Source organism: Pagrus pagrus (assembly GCF_965226575.1).
Source record: "Pagrus pagrus genome assembly, chromosome: 6".
NCBI classification, from domain to species: Eukaryota; Metazoa; Chordata; class Actinopteri; order Spariformes; family Sparidae; genus Pagrus; species Pagrus pagrus.
In genome coordinates, this window is record NC_140190.1 from 11,056,786 (window position 1) to 11,084,295 (window position 27,510).

At 42.7% G+C, this 27,510-nt stretch overlaps 1 protein-coding gene across 3 annotated transcripts; it reads left to right on the plus strand.

Annotated features, from left to right (window-relative positions):
• Window positions 1–1,837: 1,837 nt before the first annotated feature.
• Window positions 1,838–27,010, plus strand: gatad2ab (GATA zinc finger domain containing 2Ab). Of its 3 annotated transcripts, none has more exons than XM_084355663.1 (11): window positions 1,838–2,006; window positions 17,801–18,109; window positions 21,389–21,512; window positions 21,638–21,769; window positions 21,985–22,056; window positions 22,262–22,378; window positions 22,506–22,706; window positions 22,880–23,129; window positions 23,247–23,644; window positions 23,756–23,984; window positions 24,369–27,010. In XM_084355663.1, the coding sequence occupies exons 2-11, from the start codon at window positions 17,814–17,816 to the stop codon at window positions 24,500–24,502; spliced, it is 1,953 nt and encodes a 650-aa protein (XP_084211789.1). In that variant the 5' UTR covers window positions 1,838–2,006; window positions 17,801–17,813; the 3' UTR covers window positions 24,503–27,010. The 3 variants fall into 3 exon arrangements, with proteins under 3 accessions (XP_084211789.1, XP_084211787.1, XP_084211788.1); XM_084355661.1 differs by lacking the exon at window positions 1,838–2,006 and adding an exon at window positions 2,230–2,307; XM_084355662.1 differs by lacking the exon at window positions 1,838–2,006 and adding an exon at window positions 2,231–2,307 and having other exon boundaries at window positions 23,247–23,635.
• The last annotated feature ends 500 nt before the right edge of the window (window positions 27,011–27,510 follow it).

A 27,510-nucleotide genomic window follows, 5' to 3' on the forward strand; every position in this document is an offset into this window, starting at 1 on the left:
GTACTGTGTATAAATATGTAATTTACCACAGGTGCAAGGTGCCACTTGAAAATGCTTGAATTTGACTATGTAGAAACACTGTTGATTGTCTCCATTGTGTTTCCGATGCCTGATTCACTCAGACCTCCCTGTATCAAAACCCTACTTAATAAACTAACTAGCTCCCATAATACAAAGAGGTGGAAATGCAGCAGAGATGTTACACTCTGTTTTGGTAAAACTTGTGGTTTAAGTGAGTGGTAACTGGTCCCATTTTCAGCACTAGTACCCACGTGTTGTCTGTACATCTGAACTCTCAGCCAACCGCCCCCCTCTCTGTTTTTTTCTCTTGTCATTTTGAACCAAGGCCATGAATCGGGTTGCTCCATTCCCCAAACATTCATTTGAGCCACTCAGTAGTGCATTTAACTAGATATTTGAGTAAACTGTGTCTACACCCAGCCTTTTATGTATCATCTGGGGTTAACCCTGCACAGATACAAAGCAAGACCTGGACTTTCTGCTGGGATGCTGGTCCATTGCCTCCTTTGCCACTACTGGCAGGCCACAAACAGCAGCATGAATGGAGATAAACCCAAAAGCACTTCCTCCATATTGTAGTTTAGAACATGCCAAAAGCATTATTTCCCTGGCCTGAGCCTTCACAAAGCTGGCTGTCTGCAGGTGGTTAACCGAGATTCAGAGGTCATTATTGTCAAGGCAGACTGAACAGGTCTGCAATTAGCCAGGAAACAAAGTATGTTTGCGGGGGTCTCACTTAGTGAGGATAACCGCAGGAATTCCCACACCAGCACCAGATCACAAGCTGTGGCCGTATCAGTTGCCGGCATGGTTACTGAGCTGTGCAGTCCTGCTATGTCACATGATGTGCCTTGAGTGTACTTCAGGAACAGGCTTACCAGGTACACCCTGAGGATAGCAGTGTGTTTCAGAGAGGGACAGAGTCTCTTACGAAGGTGCCAGGGGATAGTTTAGCACTGGACTCCCAACAGCAAAAGTTTGGTACTGCTGTTTCTGTTGATCCTGGAGCTGCTATGGGGTCCTCTGTGGTCACAGGAAGGCCCTGAGGGGATGGCAGCGAGCCAGATCCAGTGTAATGTGTACTCTGCAACCAGTTGTTCTGTTTCTCCTCAACTGTTGTCCCATGTAATGCAGGGTTATTGAACTGTTAAATATCCAGCATAAGCAAATACACCAAGTCAAACTTTATTACCTTCAAATGATAAGGTTGCATTTTATATTAAGTATGACCGTGTGCCCTAGTAGCTCAATTGGTAGACTGGGAACCCATGTGCAGAGGCTCCGTCCTCGCCACAGCGGCCCAGGGCTCGAGTCTGACCCGCGGCCCCTCGCCGCATGCCACCCCCCTAAGCTGTCCTGTCAATAAAAGTCATGAAAAAGGCCAAAAAAATGCTTAAAAAACAAACAAAACAACAGTATGTTTCATTGGACATAATGAAAAATGACATACTGAAAGCCCCTGTACTACATATTCAGATTTACCATCATGCCTTATGGTATCCTGGCTTGTTTTAGTATACGGTGGCAAATTTAGGAATATAAATGTTTATTTTCTTGGAGTAAAGCAAATACAAATAATACAAATAAACAGAGGAACTGGGAAGCTTCTACCACGAGCACAGCATCGTCACACAAGCATCTAATCAAATTAAATTCAGTAAACATTATAATGAAATCAAATTTGATTCATGCAGGAGTTTAGGTCCCCATGCAATAGTTGTCCTGTCTTGTTTTTCACTCCCCCTGCACCCTCAGTCCGTCTTTCCAGTAGCTCCTGTCTGAGGAGTTGGGAACTTAACATTTCCGAGGTGTGTGTGAACGCAGCATGACGCCGCCTGTGGTGGCTCATTACATTATCTGGCAACCGGAGTGGCAGCGGACAGAAGAGAGGGGATCCCCGGGATTTTTACACCGAAGCCAGCTAAATACTAACATCAAACATCTGAAAATCGCGGGGGAACTCGGTCAAGCTCCTCCTAGACTTCGTAAGTTCACGTTTTTCATTATCATATCAACTAAGTTAATCCAATATTTTAATTTCCAATTAAATTATGACGACGAAGGGAAGTTTCTCTGTCGGCGTTAGCTCTGCTAACGTAAGTTAAGCTAGCTAGCATAGCTTGATGTCAGCTAACGTGCAAGGTAACAGTTTGTGTGTCGCTCGGCTACACGCATACACCTACCCAACACGGACTGCCAGGAACAAACCGCCTCAAAAGTCGAGGAATAATAAAACTAACTTCCCCGGCAAACTTGTACTGGGATGCTGCAATAGTTCAGTAGAATGTGAGTGATTGTTTTTGTTTGTCCACAATGAAGCGTCGGAAGTCTTTCGCAAAACTGTCATTTATGTATGTAATTAACGCTTCATTATTCGTGAATAAATTTAGCGACTGTCTCTCTGGGCATGCGAGTGTCCAGGGAGTTAGCGTTAGCAGGCTAACTTAGCTCGCTAGCTAGCCTATTAACACTAGCAGCTCCCTGAGATGGGGTCGGTTTCATTGTCTGTCGTGTATCGCTATTTGGACGCGAACCGACATCCAAGCTACATATCACAATCTGTATCATCAGATATGAAGGTGTATGTGCTCCAGTGTTCAGCGGCTTTCATATAATCTCTGTAACCGCTGATGACCACAATTGGCTGTTAGCTCGCGATAGTTAGCCACTGGTTTTGTAGCCGGACAGATGGACAGGTTGTTGTTGGCAAGCCAAGTTAACGTTAGCATGAGATAGCCTGTTGTTGTTGATGGGTTAGTTGGAAATAGGTAGCTATTCTTTTGGGCAAAGTTGAGTCGGTAAAGTTTATGAACATCATAACCAGTATTGCCACCGGTTATTGTAAACCCGCCTGCTGTTCCCAGCCGTGGATGGGTATGATTATGGGTTTATGAGCCATTGATCTCAGAACTTTGTCAGATTAGCTCAACCGTGAAAAGCCTTTTTATGGAGGCGTAATGGTGGACGGTGGTGCCTCCGTCTGGGTGTGTGTCTCTCTCTGTCCACGACGGGGGTTAGTAATAGCCATCACCTACGCCAGACTATGGACAACAACACGAATACTTTATGTTTTTAACAGAAAAAACATTGTTTATGTAATAGATCATGTTCACCACGCAATATTTGAAATGAGATGTCTTATTCTCATGACTAATGGGCATGCCCTACAACTACTATACTATCAGTTTCACGTTAAAGTCAAGTATTTGAACGCATTCCTTCGATATTAATCATTTGATGACATTTGTAAGATATATTATGTATGACATATATCTGAGTAATTAAGCCTTGTAGTGAATCAGGGCACAGCATTGGATGATTTTTTTTTTTAAACAGACATTGCATCTAGCACGAGCAATGAACCATGGGGTCATGTTGTTTGAGTGGACAAATCAAATCCTTTTTGTATTCGCCTATCTTTGTGCTGTGTTTGAGCTTAACGGCAGTGTGTATATCCTTACCTCTGCTCAGCAAGTGCCCTCCTTTAAGAGCAAGCAGACAGTTGGCACCCTTGGCTAGTAATGGGGGACACATGTCGCTTTGCATTTTATGATGGACCTTGGATTTGCCTCAGGAGTGGTGCCTCTTATGAAAAACCCTCCTGAGAGTGATGTAACCAGACAGGCATGACTCGAGATCTACTCTTATTCTGCTGCATCAGGACTGAAACTTTTCAAAGATAGATCTGTATTTTCCACGAGCTGCTAGGTTTTGTCAAAGGTATATTCCTCATTGTTGTCTTAGGTTTATTATTTTATATTAATGTTGGTACTCCTTCCTCAAGGAGTGTTTTCTCTCGTTGTGCTGTGTAACAAGTTGTGCTGTTCAATACTAAATACTACATTTCATTTTTTTCAAGACAGAAATGTAACATTCCCTATCATTTAGTTTTTTGTTTTGACCTGTTCTAATGATCAACAACTATATTTAGGCTCGACCTGATAATGGTGACATAGCTTTTCTTGTTTTCATCCATCCACATCTGGCAGTGGTGATGATAGAAGTACCTGTGTAGCTCACTGTAGGTACAGTTAACAGAGCAGTTGGAGCCCTGGTGAAACCACAAAGTTAGTCCAGAATTGACCGGCCAGACGTTGTCAGTGTGGATGAGATATGAGAGGCCCACATTTTACTTTAGTTTTAAAGTTTAATTTTAAGCCACACTGACATCATCAGGAAACTGATTGAAAGTAGATTTGTTAGGCCCATTCAGACAGCGTTTGTTACGTGTTTATCAAATACGATGCAAAAGTGAAAGTGAAAATTGGCCTCTTGTTCTGTAGTTGAGTTGTGTTACAAAGTACGTGCCGCACTGAGCTAACTACGTTATGCTATATATTGTTGAATTACTAGCTTTTCCTACATGTTTAAAAGTGATTGGATGTTTTGGGGGACTTTGGTTCAGATCATATAAGGCCAATATCACACATTTCCCTCAAGGGGCTTATCCTTAATAAGAAGTCATTTTGTTAATAGGGAAAAATAAGTGGTCATACATGCAATATATGTCATGTGTACAAAAATAATTACAGTATGGACAATCAGAAGGATAAAACCATAGGGAGACTGTAAAAGTTTATGATGATTATGGATCTGGGAGGACATCATGCAGCTTTCAGGTGTTGCAAAACAGACCAGAGCCACACATCTTCCTCTCCATCATGGAGGCCTGGAAAGAAGGCAGACTACAAAAACAAACAAGAGGCAAAACTCAAGCACACTGTTCACACAGATAGTAAAAAGGAAACAAACACACAGAGGGAGAGACAATGACAACATGCACAGAAGGGAGAGAGACAGGGACAAGAGGAGAGGCTAAATCTCTGAGAGAATGAAGATCCAGATCTCAAACATCTGGAATGAGGTACCGACAGCCAGGGGACAGAGAGAGGTGCCAGGATGGTCAATGGTCCAGTACAGAGATGCCTGAGTGAAAAGAGAGGACAAGGAGACAATAGGGAGGAAAGAGAGATAAGCACACAGCTTGGATGCTCATGTGCTTGTGGGACAACAGACAGAGGGTGAAAGAGTTTTAAGTTTAAAGACCTCAACAGAGTCATACTGTCTGATGTCAGCAGGGAGGTTATTCCCTAGGATGGGGGCACAATACGAGAATACCCAGCAGCCAGCAGACTCCTTTTAACTCTGGGGACAGACAGGAAACATGTATTTTGGGAACAGAGAGCACGAGGTGGAATCTAAGGCTTAAGGAGATCAGACAGGTATGAAGGGGCGTATCCATGTACAATTTTGTTGTCATCAGAGATCATCAATCATGATAACTTATGATCTGACATAGTGGTGTTTCAACTTATCTGATCTACATAGTGTTTTTAAGCTCTGAATGCATTTTCTTGTTATTTGACAACTGCCTGTTGTTCTGTCAACGTCCCTGTGCGTTGCATCAGATGCCAGAAGACAGGAGTAGTCATATTGTCCACAGGATCCCACCCAAATGCCTTGGGCAATTTTCGGAGCTCGAGGAGAGGAATCCTCTAATGTTTGACAGGCAGTTTCTTGTTTACCCTGTTGGACTTCATATTGACTCAAGCACATGTGTTAACAGTGCGACCAACCTGTCTTAGATAGTTGGAGGCACATACACTATATAAAGTAAGTATTGGTTGTTGTGTGTTATGAAGCTAACTGCCTCGAATTTTAGTTGCACTAAAACCAAACACATGGTCAGTTCAGAGTGATTCATAGCCCTCCACTAGGGCTGCAATATATCGTTTCAGCATGGACCTTCAGTCTGCAATAGTCACATTGCAGGACACACGATTTTAATCAAGGGAAATTAACTCAAACATGTCATGCTACAACTTTATTGTAACTTGAGACAAGTAGAAAACTCACTACACATTTGTGCACCTGAACATTTGCACTACCTGTTCAGTTGTCTGAGGAACTGTTGATGTGCACCTCTTTACCAGAGCTCATAGCGAACTGATCGCTGTGAATTCGAACTACGCTGTGAGTCTGCATACCACCTGCCTGTAAACGTGCACGTGACAAGGCTACCATCACAATTAATGTCACCTGGATGCTAGAGGTAGGCGTTCAGTTGCGTGAGGAGACCTTTGAGTGCACATTTTCCGTCATCAGCAGCACCTCATCCCGGTGCTGGTTGAAAGTTAAAAAGTTAATGTCACAAGGCTCGTCCATGCCCCTTATGCAAGAAACGCTTAACACCCGCAAGCAAATACACAAAAATGTTTGTATAGAGGGCTGTCTTTACTTCTGTACTTCCAGCATACAGTTAAATCTTTTGTTGCTTGAGATAGAGACTTTTACCATCCTCAGCTGCACCGGGCCGCCTCTTTAGCTACAGATTGATCTGGAGATGAGCATTGATAGGAATGGTAGATTACATAAAAAAAACCCAAAACAAATTAATTTGTGAAGTTTGTTAAGAGGCGTGTTGTTTTTCCCAAATACCTCTCCACCTGTCATTTCCTCACCTGTCAATGCTTGCAGAGGTGTGGCAGAGGGCTGAATCTTGTGTCTGTGCACTCTGTCATACGAGTATGTTACCGGAAATGACGGCTACAGCTGCCAATGCAATGTGTGTGCACGTTCATAGCAGAAGGAAGCACTTCAAAGTTGTCAACTTGTCACTTTAAAGTTACAGCAGTGTTGTTTACAGCTGCCATTCACATGCATACCGCAATATAAATACTTTTATAGAGAAGTAAATTGTGCAAAGCACATACTGGACATGTAGCTGCCATAACCAGAGTATTAATTTCTTGTGTCACTGTTTGAACAGTGAACACAGTGAACTGAAATGTAGATCTATGAAAATAAAGTGCATATGCAAAAGTACTTATCACTATAGTGTTCACCATACGCCTGAAGCCGGTGTTTTCAACCACACAATAGGAGCACAAATCATGGCAAATAAAATGCACCACCAACTCGGGTCAGTAGCAGGGCATGTTAGTTAGCATACCCAAATGCTGCAGAGGGAACGCAACAGACATTTCTCTGTGTAGTGATGTTTCACTTGTGATCACTCAGTTTGGTTTTGTGCCCCACTTTAAAGCACACAGTAATGATCTTCCTGGCATCCTTGTTGTTTACTGTTACATTTAATCCATCGATGAGGACAAACGATCACAAGTAGGATCACCATGCTGTTAGCATAACAACATATCAGCTTCACCTTTCGGCAAACTGATAAGCGGGGGTTCTCAACACGTCACACACATGGACCACAGGGTGTAAGCCCCACACCACAGCACAAGCTTGTGGTGTTTTGCCGCACCGCCGGATTTCATGTGAATGTACCATATTTTGCCAGCCATGCTGCTCTGACTCATTCACTCTGATGAAAATGGCACCTGGAATTCGCGGTAACTAGCCGTACTACGACGTCTATAGGGGTGGATGTTGTATGCTATTCACAACCTGTTTAAAACATGTTTTTTTTCAATATATCAATGTTAGGAGCTGGAAATCGATGCAGTATATAGCGAAAAAAAATATTGCGGTATTGAATCTTATTGATATTGTAGCACAGCCCTACTGCTTGCCTCTGTCTGACTGGCTATTTAGACATCTATACATCTTGAAATTGGGGAGTTGTGGCATGTGTTGCATTGACTTCTGCAGCCAATCAAAGCTTCATATCTCCAGAGCTATAACCAGCACTTACTGTGTTCGCAAGAAGCCTACTGTTAACTTAGACTGTGTTAATGGGAGAGAATTGAGCCTCTTTGCTCCCAAGTGATGACCCACATGACCTGTATTGCCTGAAATGGCGGATCAGATCGGAATGAAGACTATTTGAAAATTTACAGTTTATGGAATACACATTTTATAAAGTTGTTTTTTCTCAATCTGCCTGTAACAATTGCTTCCTCTGTGTGGCCAGTGCTGACATGGCAACTCTCTAACTCTCAGATCAGCAAACAGGCAGACCAGCAACTTGGATACATGCAGCATCAAGGCATGTGTCCAAGAGGGGACAAACTGCCCTGCCTGACTCCCTGCCACATGGCTGATTTGTGCAGATTGTGTGTGCATTTATTTCATCAGTCATGCCTGATCTAATGTAAGGTATCAAAACAAGGGTCAACCACACTGACTTTGGAAGTTGGAGCCTGCTAGTCACTTACTCAATTTATTCTAAGCAAAGAAGAAAGTGTATAGTTAGTTATAGACACAGAACGTGTTTGTAAAATCACAGCTGGGAATGAGGGACTGCTTGAAGAATCAGGTGAAATTTATAGCATCAAGCGAGATGAGAAAATGTAAAAATAGTTGTGAAATGGTCATCTTTGTGCCGGAGTATTGAAATGAGGTGTTCCACACACTACATTGATTGTCTTATATCACGTCACACTACAAGGGGGAAAAATGACCTGATTATCATTCCTGAAGCCCATTATCATTCACACTACCCCATATTTATTGGATGAGTCCATTATCAGACTGATGTCATGTAGCATTAGGAGGAAAATGACTTGCGTTACAGATCATATTTTTAACATCACCATAATGACTCTAGAATTTAATTGTGGTCTTCCTACTTTAGTCTTCCTCATGAATTCATTTTTTTATATCTGTTTCCAGAGTAGATGAAATAGCTAAAAGTTTCGGGCTTTACGGGATACAAGACACTTGAAAGGTCACTTTAAAAGGTTTCTACAGAACCTTCGTCCTTTTGTGGAGAACAGCAACTTTTGCTCGATATCTGGTGGTAACAATGGATTCCAATGCTGACGATGGCAGAAAAAATGTAAAACTTTCAAATACACCTGTCAAACCTCTCCTGCAGCATAATCTACAGCTGCTTTGTTCATCGGCTCTAGAGCAGCAACGATTAATCTTTTGGTTGTCAACTATTAAATTAATCGCTGGCTATTTTGATAATCATTTATTGATGTGAGTAATTTTTCAAGAAAAATAAAGGTCAAAATTCTCTTTAATCTGAATATTTTCTGATTTCTTTATTTCTTTACAACAGTAAAGTGAACATTGTGGGGCAGTGGATAACATTTGGGAATGTTATGAATGCCTATTATGATGATGATACACAGCTTAAGGTTAAGCACCTATCAAGGTTACATCTACATTCACGCACTACTCCGAATTACCTGGCTAGGAATGCATTATATGTATTTTTATACTAACACTGGATATAAACAAAGACAAAGTCACAATCAACTGAATGAGAGTGTCTGCACATATCAAACCACCTCAGCCTCTGTTGCCATTTTTTACTTGTTCTTGTTATATGTAAACATTACCAAGACCATTTACAGCACAAGCCCATAGGATGAAGACTCTGACCAAATATTTGGGCTCAAACAAACAACACCTGTTGATTGTTGGGGCTTTAGGTTCGGTCCAGTTACTCAAAAAGTGACATGATTTAGTAACCATCAATGACTTTACTTTTGGGTGTGGTAAAAAGTGCAAAAGACGAAACATTCAACCACACCCATCGATGACGCTGGGTGTGGCCATTTAAAACAGAATTAACTTGTGCCAGGGATTGTATTTTAATCCTTGTCAGGACAGCATCATCATTTCTTAATGTGGCTATCCTTCCGTAGGTGTGGGCCAGCATTCATACATTAAACAGGTGCAACGTATGCTCAAAATATTTATGCCAGTTGTGATACTGAAAATTAGTTGGTGGGCATTGATTATCATGGTAATGAATACTTATAATAATACTTACAATAAGACTTGAGTTGGATTTTGAAAATGATTTTTCAGCATCTAATTGCTGAACTCGGTGGCCAGTACCTTCAGAACTTCAGAGGTTGAAACCCCATCATTGTTTTGCTCACTTGTTGTGTATTAAACAAATTACACTTGAAGCCTCATAGAAAAGATGGCTGCCATGGAAGCTGCATTCTTGTTGCCTAAACAGTCGCCTAATCGAGCCTAACAAGTTATGGCGCCATCCATCTTACACAGCCATTCATGGGACCTCGAACAATTTCAGTCCCCTTGGAAAATGCTTAGTAATCAGTCCTGCATGGCAAGATTTTTGCATGCATGATTGACTTAGATGATGATATTGTTGTTGTTGTTGTAGGAATTTGCTGTCTGCCTTTTTTGTCTCGATAACTGAGAATGTTTAATGTGCTGCGGACTAACCTCATCAACCCCTACTTATGAGGATCTTCTGAAAGTCATGATTGCTGACCTAACTCAGAAATATGAGGCAAGTGTCCTTCTTTACCTGGTTGTGGTCTTCAGCAGTGCGCACTGACTATTGGAACTGCTCAGCTCCTTGTTGTCTTGTCTGGTATGCTACATTTCTTTGCGCCCTGTAAGTTGTCTTTCCCTCCTACTCTGGTCACTTCCTGCTACCATCCATTTCTGAGAAATGTAATCTGATAGCAGCCTGCGTGTGTCCTGGCCCTCCAGTCTCTATGTGGGTATAGGCTTCTGGTTTTACAGGATTATGAAGTAACCATTTGGAAACAATTTGGCTGAAATTGGAGATTAAGCCTGTCTAGGGTTTTTTAAAACATTTAGCGATTCCTTTTTATTATAGCTTGTAAACATTTGTGGTTGAGAATGAAGCCAGTGATTTTGTGATGTGAGGCCGAAGAAAACTACTAGAGGTGGTTGACTTGAGATGTGAAGGTGCTTTGGAGCTTCGTGATGTAGATCTTACGTCATATGATGGTCAATAAGTTATGCTCTGTTAATGGTGGCTTAATAGTGTAAATTGCCGTTAAAGATATGTACTAATTAGAGGTCGATATGATAACGATAGTTGTGAGAAGGAAAAGGCAGACAGCCGATCAATCGGTCGATTATTTATTTAATATATATATGTATATAATTAAAATGGAGATTATTTTTTGTTGGTGAAAGCTGGACAGGTACAACGTAGTCATCTATATTCATATTTTAGAATTACTTATTTTTTTAAATGTAACACTGTCAAAATTTAATCTTTTGCTATTAACTTTATAAGAACTGTTGAACATTAGGGCCCTCTCTCTCTCCCCCTAGTCCCGCCCACCCTCTCGGTGGTTACAGTTAGTTACTGTTACAGTGAAACTCGGCCTTTGAACAGTCAGTAAAATAGAGTAACTTTAGAGATGTGAATGACACAGTCTTTAATTTGAGTTGAAAATCTAGCTAGCTAGTCTCTCTTAGTCTACATTGAAAAACATTAATGACATTAATTAAAGTGTGTCGTGCATGTATGGCTGCTACATATCTAACGTTAATGTACAGCAGTTGCCTGTCTGTGTCAATTTGTTTACTTTATATTAAGAGGGAGAGGGAGATTAAGAGGATTTAGATATTTTCAGCAGAAGTGGCCCTCAAACGATGATTGACTCAGCATATCCTCAATGCAAAATGGTGACGTACTCCCCCGTGGTAGGTGGAGGCTGCCCATCCATCAGCAACTATGGGAGCCAAGTTCAGCCGATAAGAATAGTTTGTGAAAAGTCCTATCAGCGCAGATTCGCAGAATCGGCCAAACCGATTAATCGGTTGACCTCTAGTACCTAATGGGTTTTATGCATTGCACATGTATGTCTGTGTGTGCTGGCCAAAATCCAGATAAGGTTTTGGCTTTGAAAATAATGCTTTTTATTTGTATGTTAGTTCTCAATGTTATAGAGTACATTGGTGTGTGTCTTGTGTGTGTAAAATCTATACTGTTATATGGTTTATTGTGGCTATGTGTATGTGCACATTGTGTTCTCACGTACAAAAAGTGTGGTTTGCACTTCCTAGACCTACTGCTGTTGTCGTTGTCACGTTGCTGAGGGAGAATCCAGGTGGAGACATGCGCACACATACATAGACTGTGTGTGGCTCTGGCTCTCATTCGCTCACTTACACACACACACACACACACACACACACACACACTCACACACACACACACGAGCGTACACACCGAGGCAGTCTGGCAGATTCAGGGTTAAAGGCTTCCATTTTGTTAGGTAACACCCTAATGGTCTGATCTGTCAGTGGCGTTAAAATGGCAGGGGCTTAACCCTTGGCGTTCGGGACACAACCAGTAGGGGCACACACACACACGCACACGCACAAACACACTCTGGGCTGGCCGAGCCTACAACAGAACAACTGAGGAGGAGGGGGGGCGGGTGTGAGTGCGTGAGGCAGGGAGGGGTAGAGGGAAGGACGAAGAGTGAGCAAACGAGAGAGGGAGAGAGAAGACAAGACAAGGAAGAGTATTTTTCACTTGGGTACAGTTAGATTATGGCTCTGCTAACCACATGCGCTCTGCACCCTTCTCCCTCCCCCAACCATGGCACCACCTCAGCTGGGTCCCTGCCCCCACTCGTAGCTTGCTGAGCACAGATTAGCATAGGTAGTCTGATGTTTTCTAGACGATATCCCAAAGGAAACGAACTTTACCCTTGATAGCCTGAAATGATTTTTTAATTGAAAAAAAAAAAAAAAGCAGGATATGGCATGAAGAAAGCAGTAACCATTTATGGTGGTGAGTAGAAAGTAATCATCCTGAATTTAAGATCATCATCTTCTGGTCATATCTGCTAGTAAGATAATTGGCAGTGTGAGCGATTAATTCAATATTTTGAGGGCCAAGGCCCCTTAGCCACACAAGAAAAAGAGTTGTCGCTGTGCTGTCTTTTATTGGGCAATAATAATCCATAGTTGTATTGCTTTTATTGGACAGCATAATTGCTGTATCCCCTCTCATTGAACCCTAAGGACACAGCCTGAGTTTTTTTTAAATGGCTGTTAATGTGTTTGCTGCCTGGGTCCAGTCCCAGCTGGGAGATCATTACAGCAAGGAGATGAGAGTCTAGCACATTACCTGGGGGGGATGAGCCTTTGCCATTGATCCACCCTCTATGAACTACTGGACACAATAGAAGATGGACTGAAAATGAAACCTGTAGTGTCAGTCCAGGTCACGAGATTTCTTTTTACTTTCAGACAAGTGCATCTTATCCTGCCACACTATGCATGCAGCTGAGAGATTTTGTATAATTTATTTAAGACTGATTTTAGACCTCACAGAGAAATGCAAATGTATTCAATCTGTTGATTGGAGAAAGGCATATATTTGTGTTTTTAGATGAATAGGCAGTAGAGATCTTCTCTTACTCCCTCATCCTGTTATTTTTCTATCTACGATCTGCTCTGCCCTTAGGCCTTATTATTCTGAGGGAATGGAGAGGGACATGCATCTACTCCTCCTCCATAGTCTCCTGAGAGGAACAGACACAGATCACTAATCACTGGCTGTCTTCCTCTTGTTATGTTCATTGCTGTTGTAGGTATTGCATTTATACATCAAAGAGATTTCATTCACGAGGTTTGACTGTTACATTGGCATACAATACACTTGACAATGTAGAGTTTGTTTGTTCAGTGTGTCACCAACATTATGCAGATAAGTATATATAAGTATACAGGTTTATGTTAATCTGACGTGCCAGATGGTTTGGTACACAGAACCATCTGAGAAGTATCCTTGTAAACAGTTTGGAAAAAGGCAGGCACTTAAAAAAAAAAACATACTTTGTAGGTGATGGGGTGAACCATCTGTCTATCATAGTCTATTGGGGCTAACTTCAATCAATCAAGGAACTGTGTGATGTGGTCGAAGCCATTTGGGAGAAGAGCAAAAACTTATTTTCCATCAGGAAAGCCAATGAAAAAGTACTCTCGCTAACCCTTTTTGGAGCTGCCATTTTTGTTTTCCAACAAACGGTTCCTTATCACTTTTGTCACCTTCATGGTTGTCACACCTAAACCACACCCATGCTGACAGTAGTTCCTCACAGGACGATGGCTGGTCGGAGCAACCATGGTTGAAGCCTGGTGTCCACAAAATTCAAGGTTTGGTACAAGCCACATTTATGGAGTAGTGCAGTGATCCGTTTTTGGCACAGTGAGGTCAGTCAATATATTTTGTAAAAAAATTAACAGAAAAGAGTGGCTCATGGGCCCAAGGTTTAGCTGTAAAGGGCACAGTGAAACATTTGCATTTAGTCAATAAGTTATCTCAAAAAGCTTCAAACTTTGTACCAAAAAGATGAGCCTATTGAGTGAAGTGTATTGGCCTAAAAAATCCAGTAGCAGTTGCGTTCTACAGTCAAGGTCAAGTGCAGATAATCTGTATTAATGCTTTTTTAATTCGCGTAACATTTATACAATTTACGAATGTGTATTTCAGTAATTTCACAACACTTGTGAATATCATTATATCTGTTGTTGCAGTTATCAAAGAGACATGTGCCGTTTTCCACTAGCACTTTTGGCCGCGCCGAGTAAAACCGAGGTGCGCTGATTTGTTTTTCCATTACCAGTTTTACTGCGCCGGGTTGAGCCAAGCCGTATATGTGAAATCGGGCAGTTTTTTAAATACCTGGAACTTTAGCCCAGCCTCAAATGTTGTGGGCAGAAATAGGCAGAACTGATCCTTGAATCCAAAAAAAGCTAAGTTCGAGGTACCAATTCCCTTCAGGCATCTTCCGATGGACTTGATGATGGACAAATCAGACTTGTTTTTGAGATTATAGTGTCGTTTTCACTTGGTGCAGCTGTGGGAGCATCGAAACTGCCAGGAAGGCAGCTTGCACTGATTGATTCAGGATATTTTCCCTGTTGCTTACCTCGCCTTAAGAGTACAAATTCCTGATGTCCACCCTCAATGTGTATTGGTTTAAGTAAAGGATGCTTTGTAAAATATTTGCTCCTGAGATGTACTGGTCTTCAAACCCAGAGATCCAACAATCTGAATTTGACTGGCTCAACCTGGACAGAGAAAATGTAGCTTTGTGTCTTAGATAATGAGTATTAATGTTAGCTCATGTAACTGTGTTATACCTGCTTGTTCCTATGTTATCTCCTCTCCTCACACGTATGCTGTGCAGTTTCTTTATGCAACAATATCAGCTTTAGGACGCCTTCTCTAGATGAATCTTCCACAGTTTTGTTCTTCACATGTCCGGGGGTTGTGAATGACCTATCACACAGCACGCCCTCAGGGCTCATATAGAAAACAAGGCATTGAATACAAAATGGGTTCCAGTGAGTGGTGGTCCTGAACTGAGGGCTTAGTGAGATGGAGTGTGATGCAACAGTGAGTACGAGGACACATCCCTGTGCACATCGGTGCATCTTGTGTGGGTACAAAACACTCGCAATCAAAACATATGGATGGACCGTTTTACTTGGTTTCCCTTCTTGTTGCTTAGCAGCAATACATCTAGCACATGAAAGATTGGATTCATGATGCCATCCATCTCTTCTGGGACAAAAGTTACCACGTGTCTCAAGACCTGGAACTGGCAACCACAGCCGTCCTAGTAACATGCAGGTCTTATACCACACTGTCTCAAAGGGTTACAGTCAGTTTGTACCTTTATACGGTTCACCGCTACAGCGTTACAGCTAAAGCAACGTGCAGCCACCATTTCTACAATCTTACGGGGTGAAGTATGGTTTCATAAGCTCTGTGTGCGTTATATGGGCACGCACCCACACACACACCCACAGACAAGCTGTCATCTCTGGCAGATAAATAGCCTTTGTGTCCAGGGATGGTACACCAGGGCACATCTGTCCTTGTTGTGTACCAGTGCAGGGTGCACATTAGGCCGCACACACTCGTATGCAAACACGGACCTGAATGTTTCAGCTGCGTTGCATTATTTTTGATGCGTTTGTTGGTTTAGTTATTTCTAGCAACTCTTGTGTCTTATCTGCAGTAAAAATAAAACTTGGCTGAATTGTTAGAACAAACTGCAGCCTCACTGAAGACGGTGATTTGTTCAAATTGCTGAAAGCACTTTCATTTTCCCATCGTAGTTTGCAATTCTTTTAATGCTTTGCTTTACAGACAACAGGCCGGTAGTGAATTTTTTTTATATACATTTGGATTCCTTTGATGGAACTGTAGAGCTATGCTTCAAAGAACAGACGGAGGTTATGATCTTAACTTTTAGTCTTTGAGCCTTGAAATATAGCAGAGAAAACACTTTAGGATGTTTACAACAATACTGTCATAGTATTTATCTTATTTTAGGCGTATCAAATATCATGAAAGGTGTGTTTTGGATGCTTTTAATGTGTGTCAGCGGCTGTTGACTCATGTCAGCGATGCGTCCGCCTCCCTGTTCTCTGGTAGACGCGTTTAGGAATGTCCGAAGACTACATAATTTTCTCCCCCTCCCTCCTCCTTCCTTCCCTGTGTGGGACGTGTCTGTGGCCTCCCTCCCTTCCCTCTGCCTCTCCGTCTCTCCAGGGGTTAAACCTGCGCCTTCTCTCAATCCCAGACCAGTTTGAACCGGTTTTCAGGGAAGCGCTGTTTGTCTCCACACGTAATCTTGGGATAGGGTCATGTGGAGCTGTGATGATGATGATGATGTCACGTTGGACTATAGAAATACCTTGAGTCAGCTTTCTAAATCAGATATGGTGTATGTGCAATTGGTCATCCATTAGGCTATCGTGTCAGAATCTTTAAATCTGCACTGATAGACATGCATTTTTATATTGATTACACATCATAAAATGTTTACACAAGAAGAGATTGTCAGTGCCTGTTCCATAATAAGTGCATGGCCTACATTGGTGTGAGTGGTGCACAGTGTTGGTGCTATTTTTCTGCTGTGTAATAGGTTTTCCCAGAATCTTAATGGGTGAGATTTGGGTCAGCATCTGGGGCACTGGCAGTAGGACAGGACATGCCTATACACCTCAGGGTTGTCCCTTTTTGCACAGCTGGAAGCATCAGCTAAATCAAACTGAATTTTCATGTTAATGCCTGATCACAAAATGTATAATCAATACATTTTCAAGGATGATTATTTCCTTAAAAAAATGTGTTTACACATGTGTATGGATTCTCTTGTCAGGTTTCTTTTGTAAGGTCCAGTAAATGTCTGGGTTCAGGGTGAAGCAAACACATTTCTGGGTGTCTATTCTCATTTTATAGTGTGACATTGCTCCAACGTAGTATTTTATTTAAGTACACCAGTGCAGATTTGGTTGCACAACCTTAGTCCTCACATACAAAAGCTGGGAATGATTGAGAGCTTTTGTTTAAAGTGTCTGCCATTCAAACCTATTAATTGACATCTTCACTGTGTGATATTGTAGATTTTCTAAGTAGATTTAGTTTCGCTTCCTCAGTCACTCTGTTGCCTCTGAGGCTGCTTTCAGGTCAGTTATCACTGAAGAGCTTACACCCTACCATGCTGTCGTCTAGTTTTATTGTCTCAATTTCAAATTGAATCGAGGCACTTAGAACTTTCTGTGTTCCCTGCAATGGACGCTCCACATTGTTTACTGCAGCAACAATAGGTCCCTGCTGTACCTCAGCCAAGGTTACTTGACCAACAGTTTCTTTCATAAGACGTATAGGATGGCTTCTTTCTCTCTAGAGCAGTACTTGTCTTCTCTCTGTCAAAATCAGATTACTTGGTATCCTCTGGTGGCTTTGAATGTACTGACCATGGAAGGAGATGGTGTGTTTTACTTTCCACTCAAAACTCATGGAAACCTCCACAGTAGTGGAAAGCAAAGATTGTGATACTTAATTGTGATGTACAATATAATTCAATCTTAAAAATAATTGAGAGTTGCTATGATGAAACCTACACTTTTTGCTCATTTAATGAAAACTTCAGCTTCAACAATGTGTGTCCTGCAGTAACAGAGCACCTTAATCTAAACTGTTTTAGTTTATTTATTTGGCCTATTTGTCATTGTTTGTTTTCTGTGTTGTGATTGTATATACTCTGCAACTGTTTCCAACTGTGTGTGTCTTTTCTCTCTCCAGGGTGAGAGCAGCCATGTCAGAGGAGGCAGCGCGTCAAACACGCAGCCAGAAGCGGGCTCTGGAGAGGGACCATGCAACTCATGCTGGGTCCCCGGGGGACACTGACAGTAAACGGGTTAAGCTGGAGAAAGGGGATGCAGCTGCAGCTCCCCTGGCCCTAGTGGGATCTGGAGCTGAGGGTGTCAAGCTGAAGAGCGAGCAGGCTGCCAAGGTAGCAGCCAGCATCCTGAAATCCGGGGAAGTGAAGGCCACTATCAAGGTGGAGGTGCAGACAGGAGACGAGCCTGTTGATATGAGCACATCTAAAAGGTGAGACAAAGGAAAAGATCAGCGGGCTTGATGCAGTCACATCCTCTTTTTGTGTACTGAACTCTTGAAGTGAATATTAGCTATGTTTTGCAGTGCTCATGCATAGGGGCTCAGAGCTTGTTGGTAATAAAGAACATATTGTTCAGCTTACATGATAATGTCAAAGTCATTAGTCTGTGAAAACCAATGAAAGGGATAGCATTAACACGTTAGCTTAAACTGTTGCGTCTATTCCCGTACACTGGGCCTCAAGATTGCATAGTCAGCCAACTTTGTCCACAATAAAGCCTTTGTAAGTATTTCCAGCTGGACAAAATTCACCATAATCTCCTTACACACCAGTTTGTATCTGTGAGGGTATAAAATGCAAAGAATAGTTTACTGGTCTACTTCTATTTGGTTATGCTGAACTGATGTTGACTCGTATGTGATAAAGGGATGTGAATGGAAAGCACGACTTCACACAAGCTGACAAGTGAGTCACAGTGTTTTGCATTGTTGTGTACGAGTTTGTTTGAAAACTTCTTCGGGATTATTTATGTGTTGTAGGCCTTGGATTTCATGCATGCATGCACAGTGTCTTGTTGTGTGTAGAGATGTGTCTATTGGAGTTTCGGTTTTCTCAAACTTTGCACTAGCGAGTGGTCTGACAGGAGTCATACAGGAAGTCGCCGTGTGGTTGTCGACAGCCTGCCCCCATTTTGAAAAGTTTGAGGCTCCTGAGGCCTGGGCTCCATTTTCTCCCACAGCAGCACCTGAACTCTGCCTCACACTTCACACAAAATGAAGGCTATGTGTCACAAACTGGTTCCAACTGGCCGTTGCCATGGTTTCCACATTGGAAGGAGCAGTTGGAGGAAGGAGGGGTGGTGGGCGTGTCACATGACCACACAGAGAAATGTCTGATGTCATGTGACGTGTTTGGTGGAGCAATAAATACACACACTGATGTAATGGCAGTTAAAGTGGAACAGAGAGGTGATTAGGCTGGAAGTGTGTCTACTCTGTTTGTGGTGTATCATAAGTGTCACCTCTGCCCCCCGATTAACCCCCAGCATGTGTTTGTGTGCTTACTCACTGCGAGGTGATTACCTCATTGTTGGATACCGAAGACTTTGTGGAGACCATCTTTGTAAAACTGTGAATGGAATTAAATGCAAGCCAAATTTCCCATCCTAGAAAATAAGGCAAAAACTGGACTGAACATGTCTTGAATGGGTTCATGTATAAACCGAGTGTCACCGAGAAGAAGCACTACCCTCTTCTCTTCTGAAGTGGTTAGAAATCTGTGTTTACATTTTAAAAATATTTGTGCACATATTCTGCAGGCCTGTTGTCTCTTTGTAGCTCAGCTCTGTCATACGTAGCTTAAAATGGCACTTAGCAGTGTTGCATCGAGAACCCGAATGATAAAGACTGATTCAGCAATCCTATATTGGGGTCAGCGTGAAGCCATGATCTGAGAAGCCAAGGCATGCAGTAACACTGGACCTTACATAACCAGGCTGCTGTGTGTTCTGATGCTTGTGTAAGCTGTTCTCAATTGAGTAGTAGCAACATAAGCTAGTCCTTGTCGTTTTGTCAGATACCAAGTCAGTCAAGGTGCTGGATTAGGTTTTCTGTTTGTGAAGGATGATGAAGCACTCAATTCTTCTCTAATGCTACTTGTGTCTGCCATAGTTTATCATATTGCATATATGGAATGTAAACAGAGATTTAGAGGAAAACGGCTGCCTGTTCAGGCTTCAGCTGAGCTTGAGGAGTGTAATCCTTCTTAGAATAGCAGTATGCTGAAAGTGCAAGGGCCCTCAGCCATCATTCTAGATTTGAATGAAACCTATCTAGGCAGTATTTTCCAGGAAGTAGCAGCATAATGTATTAGCAGGGTTTGAGTATGTTCTTAGCACCTGGGCCAAGAAACACAATAACCGTAAATATTTGGTTTCAGTTTGTGTGGTTGCTTTGTCTGCTGAAATGTTCATCCTATAGTGTAGGCGTGAACAATATGGTTGTTGTCATATAGTTGACCTCGTTGAACTGAGCATGCAACGTCTGTTGGGGGGAGCTGTTAGACAGCTGTTGAGAGGAAGCAGATGATAGCGCAGAAACGTGTCTGAAGACAGGAGTGTGCAGAAAGAGTGTGAAGAACTGGGTCAGTGAGTTGGGGTATAAAAGATGAACAAGTAAGTAAGGATGGGGGAGGGGTGTGTGAAGTAGTGACTGAGTGATTGACTGAGTGAGAGAGAGTGTACACAATAGGTTGGCTCCTGGCCATGTATTCCCCTCCCCCTCGCTGTCACCCTCTCCAGTGTCTCCAGCGGACCTCCGCTCTGCTCAGCTTGTGACTCTGGTGTCGGCAGCTGGGAGGGAGGGGAGAGCTGAGGCCCAGGCTGTGCTGATCCGGCTAGGCCATAGGCCTCGCCACGGAGGTAGGGGAGGGGTGAGGCCCTGTCTGGGTGGTAAACTGGGCCTAAGCTTTGAAGCCCTGAAGCCTCTCACTCGACAGCGTCTGAACAATTCTATAACTTTTAACTTCATGTATGCACGCATAACTCCACATTATGACCTAAACCTCCATCTCTCAGACACGGTCCTAGATCACAGTCCCTACCTTACTTTGTCCTCCACCAGTTCTGCATACTACTCAGAGTTCAATTTTTTTAACATGCGGACCCTCAGGACCTGACAGGATCCCCGCTGTGATAGAAGCAGATTTATTCTTCCACCACACGTCGTAAAATTACAGCCACCCCCTACTTCTTATCTCCACCCCTCACCGGATTGATGCATTTGCAGCTTGCCACTAGTCGCCTTTGTTCTCCGTAGTCTCCTCAGGAAAAGCCACTTAACATTTCAAGGTTTAAGCGGTTTCCCCTGATCAAAGAACCAAAAAAATGTAGTGAATTCGGTCATTGTTTTCATGTTGTTTGTGACTGATTTTGCTGTGTCTGTTGGAAGGGAGAGAGTAGGAGGAGCTCTGTCCGTTGATGTTACCTTTTGCTGGAGATAATGGGTCGTTGCGATCTTCCCCTGCCGCCATTACTCCATTATTGATCTCTTGGTTCTTGTCTTCTTGTGTGTCCCAGTGCACGTTTGCACTAGAGCAGGGTGATGAAATCATAATTATATACTGCCATCTACTGGATGTACGACAACACTACACCTAAATTACAGTGACGGTAACGGTGGTATTATTGACTGACATAGAAAACAGAGTTGGGTGTTGGTTGAATGATGACACTGATTGCTGTTTTCTGTCTTTTCTTGCTCTCCCCTTAGTGTCATTAAGAAAGAGCGACAGCCACCATCGCCAGATGATGTGATTGTGTTATCAGACAATGAGCCATCCAGTCCTCTCATGAATGGTCACTCCTTCACGAAGACTGACACAGATAAACTTATGGTAGGAAACCAACAACCTTAACTTGTTGTTCTCACAACATTTTTGGAGCAGTGAAGACTGACACAACTTTACATTTTACATGTATATCTACTAAGTCTACTTTTTATCTAATATGGTGTATATAGAAGAGTTCTCCCGAGGAGAGGGAGCGCATCATCAAACAGCTGAAGGAGGAACTGAGACTCCAGGAGGCCAAGCTGGTGCTGCTGAAGAAACTACGACAGAGCCAGATTCAGAAGGAGAGCACTGTTCAGAAGGTACAAACCCCAGAAGACTAAGGAGAGAGTTAACTGTTAATCATGATTTTTAGGTAGAATTTACAGATGCATCAGGTTGTATCTTAAGTTTCTGCTAGTTTTATGAATTTGCAATTTATGAGGGTTCAGTTTTTCCCTTAGATTTTCTTTCTGTCTTCCAAATGACAAATTAATGAACACTACATAGACTAATATTATACTCTGTTGATTTCTAGGCGGCTGGCTCTGTAGCCACTCCTCCTCCTCTGGTGAGAGGTAGCATCACATCAAGCAAAGGACCCCTCCAGGTAGTTACTACATTCTGTTTGCCACCTGCCACAACTAGTGTTTTAGAGCCTTGGCTGATGTATGGTATAAATTTACATTGTTTTACATTCAAAATGGATATGGATCAACTAGGCAGCTGAGTTGAGGCTTTTGAGGCCTTAGCAGCATAATTTTATAAAGCTCTACTGTGCCATTCACTAAATATTTCCATTGCCGTGTTTACAGGTGACAGGTCGAAGCTCAGGCACGGTGATCCCTCCTCCCTTGGTGCGGGGTGGGCAACACATCCCGTCCAAACACAACTCTCAGATTGTCATGCCACCCCTGGTCAGAGGGGCCCAGGTAAGTCTGAGGAGCTATGACACCATTCATTTGAAGAAGTTTAGATTTTTTGAGCTCTTTGTTAATTTCTCCTTGTTTGCTCTCTTCCTGCATCTGTGATGTCTGCCTCTGTGTGTGCTGCCATCAGCCTATTGCAATGACCCCCCAGCAAATAGCCAGTCTCCGTCAGCAACAGCATCAGCACAGTGGTTCAGGCCCTCCTCCGCTCTTGCTGGCTCCCAGGGCTTCTGTGCCCAATGTCCAGGTCCAGGGCCAGAGGATCATTCAGCAGGGACTCATTCGGGTGGCTAACGTGGCTAATAGTAATGTCATGGTCAACATCCCTCAGGTGAGGACACAATATACAAGCAAACACTGCACACTCATCTAGAGAAAGACTGTCATATCAGGAACTGGACGTACCATTTCATAGCTACTCTTTTTCCACTGCTAGGCAGCCTAACTCTCAATGACATCCTCATGTGTAGTTGCTGAAGTTGTTTTTGTTGCATCTGTGTCCAGGCCTCTCCTACCAGCCTAAAGGGCTCTTCAGCATCGACCAACTCTAGCATCAATGACAGCCCAGCCAGTCGGCAGGCGGCTGCTAAGCTTGCACTGCGTAAGCAGCTGGAGAAGACGCTGCTGGAGATCCCTCCACCTAAACCTCCTGCCCCCGAGTTCAACTTCCTGCCTTCAGCAGCCAATAATGAATTCATCTACCTGTTGGGGTTGGAGGAAGTGGTGCAAAAACTTCTGGAGATGCATGGCAGGGGTGAGAAGATCTTTTCTCTCGGCTAGCCAGTTTGGAGCTGTTGTAGTGCAAAGCTATATTGAATAGTTGAATTTACATGTTTACATGTAGCCTGAAGAAGCTCTCTGTTTCATTCAGGTAATCTGGGCCCAGCTGCCGCCATGGCCAGCTCCATTCCCAAAGAGCCATACACCTGCGCCCAGTGTAAGACGGACTTTACCTCCCGCTGGAGAAAGGAGAAGGCCGGGACCATCCTCTGTGACCAATGTATGTCGTCCAATCAGAAGAAGGCCCTGAAGGCTGAGCACACCAATCGGCTGAAGGCAGCTTTTGTTAAGGCACTCCAACAGGAGCAGGAAATTGAGCAGCGTATCCTCCAGCAGGCGGCCTCCTCCTCTTCCTCCTCTAAAACCACCTCGTCCTCCTCCTCCTCACTGTCCAAGAGTGAGTTGCTGGTGTCCCAGCAGTACAAGCAGGTCAGGGCTGCCATGCAGCACAAATCTGTGGCCCACCACTCCATTAAGCAGGTGAGAATGGTGAGAGATTCTGTTGGTTTAAAAACATAATTTCCAAGATCAGCAGCCAAACATCTGCATGTTACATCTGCACCAACTCAACACTTCTCCACTCACTGTCTCTCCACACAGAGTCAGCTGTCACACAGCCTCCAGTCTGCAGTGAGCGCTCGTGGTATGGCCCACTCATTCACCACCTCCTCTCAGCTGCAGAACGCAGTGACGGCAGCGGCGCTGGGCGGCAGGTCAGGTAAGCATGCTGCAGCACGCCCGCTGCACCAGGGGGCAAAGGTCAGCAGCAGCGCCAGCAGCAGTAACCAGGGCAACATGGTCGCCTGGAGGAAGCAGAGCGGCAACACAGGTAGATAAACGTGAGACGAGGTTAGGCAGAGAACGCCCTCACCTGTTCTCCCTTTCTGTTCCTCTTTGGGGTAATCACTCTTTTCTAAGGCGGATTCCTTTCTAGCGCTGTCACTCCTCACGTCTTTCTTCCCATTTTCTTAAGCTGAAACCTTTTTATTTTAGAATGACTTTGTTTGTTCCCCTTGTGTCTTTTTTGTATCAAATAAGTTTAGCCGCTGCAGTTTCACTCATATAGAGAAAACTATTTTGAAATTTCCACTCACTTTGCTAGATGCAAACTTCCTCGCTCATTTTTATCTTCTCCTTGCACGAGCCAAATTACTGAGTGTCTAATAATGCAGTCTTCAGTACACTGACCACCTATGTGTTTGTTTCCTGACAGGTGTGACTATGGCCTACGTGAACCCCAGCTTGTCTGCCCACAAGAACAGCTCTGCTGTTGAGCGTCAGCGAGAGTACCTGCTGGACATGATTCCCTCCCGTTCTATCTCCCAAGCAGCCAACACATGGAAATAATGCAATCTTCCTCCCTACTGACATCATAACTATTACCCCTCTTAATATCAATAACAGCCATTCTCATTATCATTTCTAATCCTTTCTATGGACTCCGCCTCTGGCCAAATTGGTGCAGGGGAGAATCAGCCTAGTTTTTTGTTGGATACAAGAGTTCTTTCACCTCTTCCTCAGATATTTCTGCCACCATCTTCCTTACCTGAATCCTCCATCCCAAAGTGGAGTCGTGCTACAACAGCTTGGGCTTCTCGGATTCAAGGAATATGTCAAATAGCATTTGGGTACCTGTTTTTTGAGGTTTGGGGTTTACATGGGCGTGTACAATTTTAAAAACTTCTCTAGCGACGTTGCCTCTCCCTCTCTGTATATTGTTTGAACCCCACCCTGTTGCACCAAGAGGAAAAGATCCCTGAGCTCCCCTGCCTCTGGATTAGGCTGGGGGGGGGGGAGAATAATAATCACTATTATACAAAATAAGATACTCGCCTTACGTCCTACCCCTCTCCTGTCTGAGCCAGTCAGACTCAGGCCCATGTGGTGGCCGAATATACCGGAAGACCTCATCACAGGGACTGTGGTTGAGCTTCGAGGACCATCCACGAAATGATAACTGCTTCAGCTTTGCAAAAATGAATAATAAAAAAAAAAAAAAGGACTGTAAAAATGATCTCTATCTGCACACAGACCGCCTCTTCTCTCACAGCGTGTATAGTAGAGAAGTCGATGTGTGTTGGATTATTTTGTATGGCTGAATGTTAGGATTTTGTCTTTTCTTCTATAAGTCATATACTGTGTTTGGAATATTGTGCTCCCCGATAACTTTGGAAGTGGCCTATTGTCGAGGTCTGAATTTACAGGCTAATGTTACTGTTGAGGTGGTTTTACATCTGCTGGGTTCCATGTTGTGGCCTACTTTTAAATACTTTGTTTTTTCTAAGATGAAGAGGAAGAATAAAGATTAAGGTTTCACTGGACTCATGTAAAGACACGGAGCGTATGTTTGGAGGACTATTCTTATTGAATATTGAGAAGAAAAAAAAACCTTCCAAAGAACTAGTGGAGCCCAAATGGAATCCCTTCTGCTAGAAGGTTTCTAGTTTATTTGAACCCTCTCTGGATATAAACATGAATTCATGCTAAACTGAGGGGGTGTAAGGAATGTCATATTTTTGACATCGTTTTGCTTTTAGTCATAGGTTGTGGTGCATTATTTTTCTTCTCTAGACAAACTGTCTCTGGGTTTATTTATAGGGTCATATTAGTAAAGATATATGCTTATGCCCTAAGTTTGAATGGATCTCCATTTTAAAATGATTTGTTTTCTTTTGTGTGTCCAGTGGCTCCTGCTCACCTCCCGATCGGTCTGAGAGAAGCTGGACAGCTTTCAGAATGTAGTTATGCAAAAACCCCTATAGCAACACATGACATGAACTTCTTAGTCTTTAACATTAAGGTGTGTATGATTTATGTCAGGTCCTTGAATTGAGCTAACTATGCCTTTCACACGAGCTCTAGTGCATTTTTATCAGGTTGCAGCAGCACAGGATAAGCTAGTGAACAATATGTCCTACATTAAACAGGGGAGTTCCCATCATTGCTCATGGAGTTGAGTCATTTTATTAACCACGTGCTGTTTTCTCTCATTTCAATCACTGGGATGGTCTGGTTTCTCTTACCCTACTACTTAGAGATGGCTTTACTCACATATTTCTGTGGCCTATTGGAAAATATCACTAAATTAAAAGTTACACACTGATGTGTTGATTTTAAGCAGTAAAATATTAGTGCATATTTTCAAAAATCCAGATGTTTTACAAGCAATATGTTATAAACACAAACCAAACCACCCCATGATTTATCTTGTCAATATCCCGTGTCTGTCCCATTTTTAATCGTTTTCAAATTGAAACAGCTGTGATGAGCTCATCACTATGTTATTCAAACCTGGATTCTTGCTGCCCTGTTGGATTTGTGTATCCAGAGCTCACTGATTATTGTCAGGCTCCGTACTAAAAAGATGGTGCACTGCATTCGCTAACTGGGCTATCATCACTGTACATTTGGGTTTCATTTAGGACGATGCAACAATGCAGTATGTACATTTTGCTGATAGAAATACAAGCGTACAAAAGTTTAATTTAAACCGCTCAAGATTTTGTATTTCTGTTTCAAAGTAGCATCGGAAATGTTCCAGGTTGTCTGTACATTCCTGACAGGCAGAAGGTAGCAGCCCGCGTCTTGTGGATGCAAAATAAGCAATCTGGAATCGAGCCCATGATTTTGTGCCCTGCTAAGTGTAACCCTGTGCTGTCCTGACTACTGCCTGCTGCTGCTGCTGCTGTTTGACAACAATATCACCATTCCGTTTGTTTGTGGTCGAAGCTCTGCTAAACTGCAGTGCAGCCCCAATGGAAAAGAAAACAATGTATGAGTAATATTTGTTTGTTTTTTTTGGATTTTTTTTTTCCTGCTCTATCAAATAATAATAAAAACTAATTTTAACCCCTCGTTCACGGCTGTTTGCCTGTTTATTACCTCTGCCAAGGAAGTTATGTTTTCACCAATATCTGTTTCTTTGTTGGTTGGTTTGTCATCAGGATTACACAAAAACTACTGAAATGACTTCCACAAAACTTGGATGGTGGATGGGTCTCAGCCCAGAATAAACCCCTTAAACGTTTGGTACGGATTCAGATAAAGGGATGGATCCAGGAATCTTTTTTTTAATAGCTCCAACATTGCAAGATGTGTTTTTTGACCTGTTTGTTTATCTTTCCGGGAATAATGCATGGGTATAGATGGAAAAAACCCCAAAACAACTGTATTTAGATGGGTGGTATTCATATGTAAATTGAAAACATGACCACCTGAATAATTATGGTAAAGCTAGCAGCTATATATACACTACATACCTTTTTGTACTTCACTATTACGGTTGGTTTTGAGTTACAACCTTTTTTTTCTTTTTAAATGTTTTTATATTTTGCCTTCGGCTATGTGAATACTTG

What these genes read in the sequence shown, in the direction of transcription:
- gatad2ab (XM_084355661.1), top strand. An exon ending in GATATGAGCACATCTAAAAG is followed by an intron (nt 18,110 to 21,388) that starts GTGAGACAAAGG and finishes CTCTCCCCTTAG; the next exon opens with TGTCATTAAGAAAGAGCGAC. An exon ending in TCATGGTCAACATCCCTCAG is followed by an intron (nt 22,707 to 22,879) that starts GTGAGGACACAA and finishes ATCTGTGTCCAG; the next exon opens with GCCTCTCCTACCAGCCTAAA.